This window comes from Sitophilus oryzae, unplaced genomic scaffold, assembly GCF_002938485.1.
Source record: "Sitophilus oryzae breed Bouriz unplaced genomic scaffold, Soryzae_2.0 scaffold_1496_pilon_pilon, whole genome shotgun sequence".
In the NCBI taxonomy this organism is placed as follows: Eukaryota; Metazoa; Arthropoda; class Insecta; order Coleoptera; family Curculionidae; genus Sitophilus; species Sitophilus oryzae.
The window spans coordinates 948,967-962,093 of record NW_022146165.1 but is presented as its reverse complement, the minus strand read 5'-3'; the positions used below and the strand labels follow the sequence as shown (position 1 = coordinate 962,093).

The 13,127-nt window shown below is 35.3% G+C and overlaps 1 protein-coding gene across 2 annotated transcripts in view; it reads left to right on the top strand.

The window, feature by feature from the left end:
* LOC115877653 (endoplasmic reticulum metallopeptidase 1-like) overlaps positions 1–13,127 on the top strand; it is a 52,656-nt gene that overhangs the window by 26,490 nt on the left and 13,039 nt on the right. For both annotated transcript variants that reach the window (XM_030893909.1, XM_030893910.1), the window contains exons 6-7: positions 58–366; positions 2,559–2,788. In XM_030893909.1, the coding sequence (XP_030749769.1) occupies positions 58–366; positions 2,559–2,788 (539 nt within the window). The remainder of the gene's footprint in view (positions 1–57; positions 367–2,558; positions 2,789–13,127) is intronic.

Sequence of the window (13,127 nt, the reverse complement as noted above, 5' to 3'; positions counted from 1 at the left end):
AGTTTCTAAATGAAGCTTTACGTTTATTAATTATCATGTATAATACGCCTTTTCTAGGTTTGGATTTTGCATGGTCCTCAAACGGCTACGTGTACCACACCAAATTCGACACAATCGATCAGATCCCCGTGGGATCGTTACAGCGCACCGGCGACAATATTCTCTCCCTAGCCAAGGGAATGGCCCAAGGGCATCAGCTGTCCAACGTCGAAAAGTACCGGCCAGGAAATTTGGTGTTTTTCGACTTTTTGGGTGCCTTCGTTATTAGGTGGCCCATGCCGGTAGCCGATATCGTTAACCTTTTGTCTGTGATAGCTTCTATTTATTGTATTGTTGTAAATGCTACAGAAGCCCAACATTTTAATAGTAAGTTGTTTCTTAAATTACTTAAATCTAATACTTTGAATAAGAAGACTAAGGAAGGAGCATACATATGGAGCATAATGCTATAGTCTATAAAATGAATAACTTTGAATTTTGACCGTTATTTTTTACCAACATGGCAAATATAAAATCCCTCTGTCAAAAAAGTTACTGATATTCTTTAAAATGAGTGCCTGAACGAATGAGATAGGTAACTCTTTTTACTTAACGTGAAATAGAAAAGGAAAATAATAAAACAAGTGACAGTTCTTCCTCTTCTTGCAAAAATCAACACGAAATGGCATAATTGTCAAAAGTAAAATGTCATCAGCTTTTGACATTTCTAAATATCAGAGATAAATGCCGTCTGTAATAGAACAGCCTCTGAGCGAGATTTATGACGTCACGCTAATTAGATACGGATTAACAAATATGTTGTAGAATACATGGAAAACATAATTATTCCTCGTATTTTTGGTTTGTATTTTAGAAATGATATAGTTTACATGAAATATACATAATATACAGTTAATAAATATAATATATACCCATTTTTTGTAATAAATACTTTGGCAAATAAACTATGAACCATACAAATGCAGCAAATGTTTTACAATATACATATAATGAATAGGTACATAAGATAATGTGTAAAATGTAAAATATATTTTAAATTTTGGGGCTTGAAAATCGATCTAATTTAACAAAAAACATTCAATATATACTAATAGTGATGTATTATTATTTGCATTCACAAAATTTATATGTACATATATTTTGCAAGTATCATTAAAAATTATATTTGCAAATAATACAATATCATAGAAAAAAATGCGTCAGCGATGGCTATGAATAAAGCATTATAAAATGACAGCGATTCATTTTATAATGTAAAATTATTCTAAAATTTTTGATTTTCTTGGGATTTAGGTTCGCGAAAAACGCTGATTAAGTTTTTATTAGGTTCTTCATTATTTTTTGGTTTAAAAAAACTTTTCGGCTAACATTATAGCCTTCATCAGTGTTGTGTCATATAAAAATATAGTGTCGAATATAATCCAAAAATTGCATATAAAATATTCACACCAAACCAAACCACATAATGTTTACTGCAATTAATAAACTAATATAAACTTGTCAAAAGATGACCACATATTTTTTTAAAATTATTATTCTTAACACTAAAACTATCTACATTGACTATGGAGTACGATTTCAGCCATAGTCAAATATAAGGAATAATTATGTTAGCGTGACGTCATAAATCTCGCTCCGAGGCTATTAGAGACGGCATTGCGTCAGCATGGTCGCAAGTTGCTAACCTAATAAAATTAACACTAGAAAAGCCCGTGGGAACTGTCAAATTCAAAGTTATTCGTTTCACAGACTATATCCATGTATTCATGCATGGTGGGCGGAAAAAAGACTCTAGGGTGGGGATCCTTGACAGTTCTGTTTGACGATTCATTTGACACATTTGAATTTGATTTGAAATTTTGTGGATTTGTCAGTCTTTACGGAGCTTATTTTATGTTATTTATTATTTATTCTACTACTGATAGTTGTATAAAGGTAGTAAATCTAGATGGAAATTGTCGTAGAACTTAAATTAACAATGACACTATCGCGATTTATCGAAAAAGAGTCTAAAATAGTTGGTTGTGTAGCGTGCGGTAGATCTCGACAAAAATCGAGTGAAATAATGGAACAACCTTTCGCTAGTAAGTGACTATATAATATACATACGTGTAGTAAACCGATCATTTATGAAATTCACTTAAATTAACTAATTATATATTTTGCATTTTTGCTTTTATTTACTACTTATCAAAGAATTTAGATATGCCAATTTGACTTACCTGCTTCAGTAGCATATCGGATGTTTGTGTTAATAAATAATTATTAAAACTTATCTATTTTTATTATAATAATATGTTTTTATAACAATTTTAATAACTACCAACATTTATTCACAACGTAAAATAAAAAAAAATGATTGAGTCTACCCCACGTCTACCCTACATCATAGTTTTACATTTTTTAAATAAAATTAGAACGGCACTGATAAACCGGAATTTAAGTCGGCCATATTTGAGTCCCATCGCGGTGGACCTAAGATTTTTGATATGCTCCTTTCTTAGTCTTCTTATTCAAAGATCTAAACAATTCATTAACTGAGTGATTTTCTTTTTTAGGTATTAGTAAACGGTCATATTTTAAGAGATTATTTCAATGCATCGGCGGCATTTTGATATCCTGGGTTATTTGTGTTCTGTTTGGTGTTCTATCGGCGTCCTGCTTGATTAGTCTGGAACGTACCATGAGTTGGTACGCGCGCCCTTTTTGGGCCTTCTTTTTATATGTGATACCCTCGTTTGTGATTCTACTAGTTTCGATTTTATTGCATGCCAAATATTATAATAAGGTAATAAAATGCATGGTATACCCAATAAGTTTTAGTTATTTATGTGTCTTAGATTAAATAGAAAAATATATATTTGATACCAATTAAACTTTTAGTTACGTAATCGAGGGCGCAATTTTAAATTCATTGTTGCCAACCTTGGATATATTCGGCACCGAGCTGACTAACTGGAATTTTAATTTTACGCTGCGTATTCAGGTGGTAGCTCTGCTGTAAAAAATGTCAAGTTGCCACATTTATTTATTTATTTCCGGACATTGTCATTCGTTTTGATACTTTAATTTTGTATTACAAGTTTTTGGTTTAGATGAATTGTGTTGTGATATTTTATGCTTGAAAATTTTTACTAGCAGACCTTGCAGTTAAACATTGTTCTTTTTAGAATTTCCTTTAGTGTGAAATGTAGAAGATAGCTTAATAGCCGTAAAAAACTTATTGCAACTTTGTTAGAATAATTTGATCGAGAAAGCGGTAGTAATGGCTCTCTATCTAAAGAAGAAAACATTCGACCAATGTGTACTACCAGTCTTGACCTATGCATGCGAAACCTGGACACTTAAAACGGACATCAAAAGGAAACTGCAGGTCGCACAACGCTCAATGGAACGAAATATGCTGGGAATAACCAACAGAGACTGTAAAAGAATAAAGTGGATACGACAAAAGACCCAGGTAATAAAGTCATCCACAGAGTCAAATACCTCAAATGGCAATGGGCAGGGCTCCTGGCAAGAAGAACGGACAACAGATGGACCTCAAAAATTACAGCATGGTACCCACGAGGAATTAAGAGACCTAGAGGCAGAGCGAACCTAAAGGACGGTCCACACTTGCTATATAACACTGCTATATAGCAAAGTTATATAACATGTTACATATTTTTTAGTTATATTTAGCAAATTTCGATGCTATATAACTTGCTAGATGTTATCCATTTGTAGTCGGTAAAGATCAAAAGATGTTGTGCAACATTGCTATTGTAACATGAAACAACGCGTCCACACTTGCTAAATTTCTAGTTTAGCCGCTCATATTTCAGGGGACGTGCGCGACAGAATCTTAGTGTGGTGAGCTGATATTGGTTTGTTTATTTACTGGTCAATAATACCGTATGATCAGAAAAACTGCGTCCCGTCGGCTTCGGCCTCCGTCCAGTTGGCTTGGACATGTCGATCGATGACATTCCCCATATAATTTTCCATATAAAATGACAGCGATTTTCATTTCATAGTATGTATTTGGAAACAGAAAAAGTTGAGAAAAATGCGTAATCTAATAGGCCAGTTCAGGGAACAAAGAAATGCAAATCGAGGAACTGCATGGTTTAGATGAAGTGGATAATTCAAAATGGTTTTGCTTTTGCTTTTTACAGTACGTCTTCCGTTCTGTAGCTACGGGGTATCCGTGAGAGGGGAAACGATATTCTCTCGATGTTTTTCGTAAAAAATAGACGACGCGTCCCATCAATAAAAATTCCACAAATTTGCAAGTAGCTAATAAAATGAGTGGGCGGAGCGATTTGCGGTGACGCACTCGTCAAATCGACGTATAGAATATATTGCTGTTTATTTAAATGTTTTTTGTCTGCATTCCTTTCATAGACGCAGATCCAGCAGACGAGACGTACTGTAAATTATTAATGTTTTTAAAAGACAGCAACACACCACGAGAAACAGCCGAGGCAAGTATTGAAAAGATAAGCTAATTGAGTTCAACTATATCTAGACCTGGCTGGTAGGCTATGGCGGACTCAAAACTGCTTTTTTTCTCGACTTTCTTTCCCTTAGTTCAAAAATAATTACGCACGCCCCTGCTGCGAGCTGAACCTCTTTCTCGCCAAAACGATTCATGACTACGAAAACTATAATGTGGACGGCTCCCGGTTTTTTAACATGTTACATGTAGCTTGTTAAATAGCAATGTTATATAACATGTTACTAAATGTGGACCCTCCTTAAGATGGGAACATGATAGAAAATTAGCAGGGATAACTTGGGCCCGCATAGCCAACAATAGACAACAATGGGCCCAACTACAAAGAGGGTATGTGAGGGAGGTTACAGCATAACTGGAAATGGTTGAGTAAGCTGAAAATAATGATGATGATGATGATGATAATGATTTACATCAACAAAACTTACTTCCTTAATTGCACTTGACGGACATAAAGGGCCATTACTACCGCTTCCCCGTTTAAACTATTCTAATAAAATTGCGATGAGTTTTTTACGGCTACTAAGCTATCTTAATAATAATAATAATATGCTTTATTGTCTAACAGATTAAAAAATCCAATTACAAGACAATATTAACTAGGTCTATACTAATACTAATATTGTTATAATTTGCTAAGTTGTTCCATAGGAAGCAAGAACGGTATATGGGCGCTTTCTGCTGCAGATTTGATGTCGCCAATGGCTGATAAAATTCACACTGTCGAGTATTAGCAATCGGGACCCCAAAGTTTATTTTGTTTAACAATTAAGTACATTCTATCAAGTTGGTGCACAATTTAAATATAAAACTTAAGTTATTTTGTATTCTGCACCTCTCAAGAGAATAATCGTATATCTCATATAAAAAATACATAATTAATTCAATAATAATTGGCCTTATAAAAATTATATCGCTTTACAGGTAATTTGCACGGAAGAATACTACTAGATTCAAACTGTAGCGATAATATCTAACGCGGGATGGGTTGCATCCTTAGGTACTAGTGGGTGTTAGTTGTTTCTATGTCGCAAAAAAAATTGCCAATTGTTCAACGTCCCGTTATGCAACCTCGAATGTACAGGGTGGGTCAAATTCGACGCTTTTAAATGGAAACACCCTTTTCTATAGGAGATAGATAAAAACTAATATCGGTGTCTGGAGCTCAATTTTTGTCAAAAACATGATTGTGAAAACCGCATATCGATATCTGTTACCGTTTCGGAGTTACGGGGTGTTTTTCCAAAATGTGCATTTTTAACAAATCGCTGTAACTTTTTTGCTATGGAAAATTTTGTATTTTTATGAAAACATTTCCAAAGCACCTTTTTACGTAGAATTTAATGGTTTAAGTATAATTTTTTTAAAATTAATAATTTAAGAATTATCAACAGAAAATTTGATTTTTTATATGGGACACCCTGTATATTTTTAATTTATTGAAAAGAATTTAAAATTACTTTTCCAAAAATATAACACACTTGATATTTTGCTCGATTCCTCTTCGAGATATAGAGTATATAAAAATTCGCCCGCTTTAAATAAGTAGGCTTTGAACGACATCGACTGTAATGCAAAAAAATTCTAGCTGTGAGCATCAATTAAAACGAAAATAATATTTGCTATGAGAGATGCAGAATTTTATAACAATTTAAAATATATTTAACCAACATCAACACATTTAAACTATATCTAATAACAATAATAATAAATAGCAAACCAAGACATGAGATTTTGCTAGAGGCGTTTGACATATCAACCGTCCTCTGTTATGGAGTGACGGGGTAGTTTTTGAACATTTCTCGCGGAATTCATTAACTCAATGGGGGTGAAAGATACCCTCTCATAACTGCTAAGTATTTCTAATTCTTGTCTAGATTATACGGAAGAATATGGAACGTTTATTCTTCAGCAAATATATCCATAGGATTAGATCCGTGGGCACTAAGTCAGGCGGCCTCGACGGCCAACGGCTGGGCTCTTGGTTAGCTATTCAATTATTCTTGAAATTGGCTGCAAAAATGTGCTGATAACTTCAGCGTTCTGAGACGGTGCCTCTTCTTACTGGAAAATATGTTTTCGAGTTCCATTAAGGGCATATCATCAATGAGGGGTCCAAAGCCAACTAGTTAAAAGTGGCGAACTTTTAAAAATTTTGTATTTCGAAGGTGAATATAACAAAATATTAAGTGTGCTATATTTTTGGAAGGGTAATTTTAAATTCTTTTCGGTTAATTAAAAATATAGAGGGTGTGCCAAATAAAAAATCAATTTTTCTGTTGATAACTCTTAAATTATTAATTTTAAAAAAATTATACTTACCATTATTATAATTATTTTATTTATATATTATTACAATTATACCATTAAATTCTACGTAAAAAGGTGCTTTGGAAATGTTTTCATAGATATACAAAATTTTCCATAGCAAAAAAGTTACAGCGATTTGTTAAAAATGCACATTTTTTAAAAACACCCCGTTACTCCGAAACGGTAACAAATATTTATGTGCGGTTTTCACCATCATGTTTTTGAAGAAAATTGAGCTCCAGACACCGATATTAGTTTTCGTCTATCTCCTATAGAAAAGGATGTTTCTATTTAAAAGCGTCGAATTTGACCCACCCTGTACAGCTAAAATAACACCTCCGCAAGTCCCGATCCTTCCGGTATACCGCGTAGATGTCTGGATCCGTGACTCCGAAACCGCAACAATGTCATATAGCTCCGAGGAAACCGACAACAAGAACACATGCGTTTAGTGTCCACGCACATTCTGCTAAATTACCCGAACACTTAACTGTGGGTATGCAGAGCTGAATCCTCTGGCTTCCGAAATTTTTGTGTTTCTACTATTTTTGGTGTTCCGTTGATGTATCTTATCGTTTTACTTGTGCAGCCATTCATTTTCATAATATTTAAGTCTAATCTTATAATTATAATTTTCTACACTTTGCACTAAAAGAGGTTCTAAAAAGAACAATGTTTGACCGCAAGGTTTGCTGGTAATAATTTTCAAGCTTAAACTATCACAACCATAGACTTAAAATAAAATATAGACTGAGCATCTCATTCATAAATAGCTGGAACATGCGGTCAGACAATGTCTTGTTATTGTTGTGTTATTGTTTTCGATTATAACGAGTGCAACACGAGTGATAGATAGGTTGTCTCTGTCGTAACGGTCGTTCCCTGACGACTCTGACGAGAAACACAACACTGTCTTTCGTTTCTCAAGTACACCTGGGGCGCTATTCTGTACAATCGTCGGTATCGGTAAGTTACCGACAGTTATCGGTCCGTACGGCCAATGAGCTTCGTGTTGATTGTTGTTGTCATAGTTTTAGCTGTCATTAATAGGACATATAGCACATTTGTACCGACGACTCTCGGTATCTCTACTGTGAGGTTAACAAGGGCACGGTAGAGATACCGATCCTCTTTGGTACGAATTAGCGATATCTGCCATAGGGCCGATCGGTAACTATGACAACAACAATTAACACATTTTTACTATATAAAAGTACGTATCGAGAGCTGTCGTAACTTACCGATACCGACGATTTTACAGAATAGCGCCCTTGAACTCGCCGTATCATAGCCGGGTAATTTTTTTTATTTTAATGAAGCTATAATTAAATTAAAAATATATCGGATTTAAATTTTTTTATATTTTATTAAGATTTAGGACAGGTTTTTTTAAATAAAAGTTTAGAAAAAACGTCTTAGGATAAACATAATAAAATACACGTTATAGAAGAAATTTTATAATCGAAATTGCGTAATTTTTGAAATTAATATAATAAATTATTAATTTTAGTCAAACATTTACAACCTCTAATATTAATCAAAACAGGATCTATTCCACAGATATAATAGAATCGGCGACAGGGGGAGAAAAAAATATATGATTGTTGTAATTTTTTTCTGGTTAGTCTTATTACGTAAATTAGAGAAAACAAATCTGTTCCATTAAAGCAAAGAAGGTGATAGGAAGTGAATAAAATAAAAACCCTACATTTATTTAACTTGGTACTGTCTTTATTATACCGGGTGCGTCCTAAAAGTGGCTCATCCCCATAATTTTTTTATATTTTCAAATAAAAGAAAAAGATTTAGTATGTTAGTATATGACATTAATTAGGATTGATTGACGCATTCAATTGTTTTTGGTCACTTCCTCTTTCACCGAAAATGACTATAACTTTTAATTTTTAAACGGCACCCTCGGTATATTTCTACTTTATTCGATAGAAAATGACACTCTGAATAGAATGACATATCATATGTCAACATTTGACATTTTGCAATGGTTTAATTGTAATTGTAACACGCGGTTCATAACGACAATTTGCCTCGAAATACCAAGTGTGTGGTATCAATATATTCATAAAAAAATGCTTTTTCCAAATATGCTAATGAGTCACCCTTGTTCCATTTGAAAAAATTGACATATGTATGATTAAAAATACGATTTGTACATCTTTTAACTGGCCTAGACAAGACACGAAACCCATTAGACGATCAAAAGTATTTTTCCAAGGCTCCTTGATTAAAACTTAGTGTTTTTAACAACACCATGGCACCCTGGATTGAAATTTAAAATAGGATTTGTTTTTAAGCGACAATGTCAAAAGTTGACATATTCATGTCATTCTATTCAGAGTTTCATTTTTTATCGAATAAAGTAGCAATATACCGAGGGTGCCTTTAAAAATCAAAAGATGTAATCATTTCGGTGAAACAGGAAGGGACCAAAAACAATTGAATACGTCAATAAATCCTAATTTATGTCATATACCTACTAACATACAAATCTGTTTTTATCTGAAAAAATAAAAAAGTTATAGGGGTGAGCCACTTTTGAGACGACCCGGTATATTAAAAAATATTGTTTCATAATGTAATATCATTTTCAAATTCTTGTATGTTGTTTTAGATTCTGAAGGTAATTTTAGAATAAACCGGAATATATTTTTAATAAAAACATTATTAATTATTAACAGGGTTATAATTATGATTTTGTTACAATGTAAGTAAGTAAATAATGTATTGTAAGAGAAAAAATTCAGATTTTACATTTTACTAAAATATTATCTAAATAAGCGCCTTTCTACAACAACACCACTGACTCCCAATAGGTAAATTGAGAGTTGCCTACCGGTCGAAAGTCGTTTCAAGACTTAAATGGATTATTTAAGTCAAATTTCTTACAAATTTGGCACTGGCGAACCATATTTTATAGTTCTTGAACAGAAAAAGTATAAAATAAACACTTAAGGACTACAAGCTAAGAAAATGCGTTAATACAGCCGGGGACATAGCGGCAACAAAGCTTTACCGGACACGTGCGACGCGTACTACAAGGTAATATATGAATGAATAGGCTCCCTCGCCTCTAATCCGTGTTGTCATATTGTAAAGAACGTATCCTTTTTAAACAGTATCCGACTTATAATTTAGTAGTATGACTATTTAATACATCTATGGAATATTAAAACGTACTTTATTAAAATGTAGTATTAATATCTCAATACATGTGTATAACAAGAAAAAAATATTGATAATATTAAAGACGTGACAACATAGGCTGGATGAGGAAGGCTCGGTCGACTGTACCCAGAAGTAAACATTTGTACAAAAAAGATTGTTTGTCCGCGTTGAGATGTAAATAGTGTAGTCTATATTTTATTTTAAGTCTATGATCACAACACAATTCATTTAAACCAAAAACTCGTAATACAAAACTAAAGTGTCAAAACGAATGATAATGTCAGGAAATAAATAAATAAGAATACCCAGCGCGAAATTTAAATTCAAGTTAGTCAGTGCGGCGGACTTCCCCTAGGAGATGCAAGACCTTGTCATTGGTGGGGAAGCTCCTGGTCAGGTGCTGGGGGGAATCCCCTCTAGCACTTGGCTTGGTCTAAGAAGCATCTCACTCATCGTCTTGTCCCTGACTGTAGTGTCGTGGCCAGGGAATTGCACCAAGACATAATAACGATACCGGGCGGGGCTACGGACAGCCTCAACCTTGGTGCACCGGGGCCACCCCATTGTATTTTACCCCTTACTTCTACATACGGGGCTCTGTAGTAGTGGACCGACTGTCCCTAGCGACTCATAGGAACACTATGAGATCTGGTAATAATAGTAATAAAAACATCACCGGTGAAACTGTGGGGAAATCCCCTAGCGACACTGGGAACAATAACAATGAAAGTTCCAAGGGGCCAAACCCAAAGAGAACTACAGGAGAGGTGGTTGACACTTCCGTGAGACCATCCTCCGCAAGTGACATACAAGCTACCACCTCCTCCAAGGGTCGGGAGCCTACCTCCTACCTCTAAACCCAACAAGCGACACAAGCTACCGTTTCGTCTACCCGGCCTGGGTCGTAGCTCCTCGACTGTGAGGGACACGGGTCTCCGTAGGAACTCCTGGGACTGTATGATGAGTTATAACTCAAGAAAAGGGGACACAATAGATCTCTAAGGTCGCAGAGATTAACCCCCCTCCCACTTATTCTAATTCTAAATTCTAGTCAGTGCGGCGCCGAATATGTCCATGGTTGGCAACAATGAACTTGAAAATCGCGCCCTCGATTACGTAACTAAATGTTTAATTGATATGAAATATATCTTTGTACTTTTGTGCTTAGGCGTAAAAGTGCTTTACTTTTATATCTAGGCGTTAAAATGACGTTTTTACATTGTCAATCACATCGCAAAAATATTACTGGCTGCATTCAGCAGACGGAATCTGATTGGTAATCGATTATTTACGATTAGTAATCGTTGTTTAGTGTTTTGTAATTTTTCTGAATGCCTTTCTTTCAATTCTACGATTGATACGGAGCAGGCGCTAGTTTTTATTTCATTTTTGACATGGTTTTTGACTTTTTTATATTACCATCATTTATTTATATCATTTTCATTTATACCGTTTGTGTATTTAATGAATAATACTTTTTTTTACTTTAATTCTTACACTAATAATTTTGTTTATAAATTTATACAGTATGTACATAAAATATGGAATAAATTCATTTTCTCAAACTGGGATTTTAGTAAAAAAAAGTGCTCGAACACGTCGATCTATTTTTTAAAAGGGGCACATTTTACTCATATTACCTTGCCTGTAAATACTGTAATACCTTGCCTCTAGCTTCACCAACCGAGTGGGGGTGAGTGGCACTCCTAGTTATTGTAATGTGAGGGGTGGTCGAGTGATGCCTTATTTTAAAGGTCTCTCGCTAGAGATTATAACCCTAGATTTTGAAGTTGCTACCATAATTTCTGTTAATATGGCAGCTTGACAAAGCTAAAAAAAATTGGAATTTTGACAAGCTGTCATGTTAACAAAGATGACACTAGCAACTTCAAACTCTAGGACTATAATCTGGAGCGAGAGACCTTTAAAATAAGGTATCACTTGACCCCCGTTCCCATTACAAAAACCAGGGGTGCTACTCGCCCCCCCGACCCCACTTAGGGGGTGAAGCTGGAGGCAAGGTAATATGCCTAAAATGTGCCCCTTTTATAAAATATATCGACGTGTTCGAGGATTTTTTTTTAATAAAATCTCAGTTCAAGAAAATAAATTTATTCCATACTTTATGTACACACTGTATAACTACGAAATAAATAATAACAAATTGTATTGTATTGTATTTTACTAAGAGTGAATCCCAGGTGGGACCCTCCACTGAGGCCGCGAGGGCCTATTGTGGCTCAGTTTCTACAAGCTCTTTAATAGAAAAAGAGCATTAAAGTTCGCCCTCAAGACCCAGCCTTTTAACATAGGCCGTTATGTCCGAGGGCGATATGTCTTCTAGGTCTGATAAGTCTAGCGTGGGTTTGCCAAACACTCAAACCTGGTCCTGCCCCAGCGGGGCAGGTACACATAACTTTGCTTCATTGTTTCGTCATCTTCCATACAGAGTCGGCATTCGGCGTTTTCCACCAGTCCCATCCTCTGTAGGTGTGATCTCAGCCGGCAGTGGCCCGTGTATACTGCAGTAAGCGTACGCGCTCCGTTCCTACCAGCTTTTAGGAGTTCATCTGTTCTACGTTTGGATGGCCCTGCTAGGATTGTTTTGGCATGTTCCATTCCGGGACTGTCATAGCAGTCCCGAAGCGTTACACCCCTAACCCATTCACGGAGCCTGTCTCTTACGAGATTTTTTGGTACGCTAAGTGTCGGTTCTGGGCCCACGAATGGCGAGCCTGCACCAGTTTTGGCGAGGGAATCAGCACGTTCATTTCCCTCTAGGCCGACATGTCCCGGTATCCATATTAGCGACACTTTGTTTCCATCTCCTAATATATTGAGTATTTTCTTACAATGAAGAATCGTCCTGGACGTACTTTTCGTTGCCTCAAGTGCTTTCAACGCGGCTTGACTATCCGAAAATATGCTTATTGTTTTCCCGGTGTATTGCTGTTCTACCAGCAGTTGCACACATGTTTCAATCGCATATAGCTCAGCTTGGAAAATAGTGGTGTGTTTTCCAAGACTGTGGTAGATCTCAGTCTTTGGACTGCTGCAGTAAATTCCTGCGCCAGATCCTTTATCATTTTTGGATCCGTCCGTGTACCAACACATTTCCGCAAATAATAAGCCG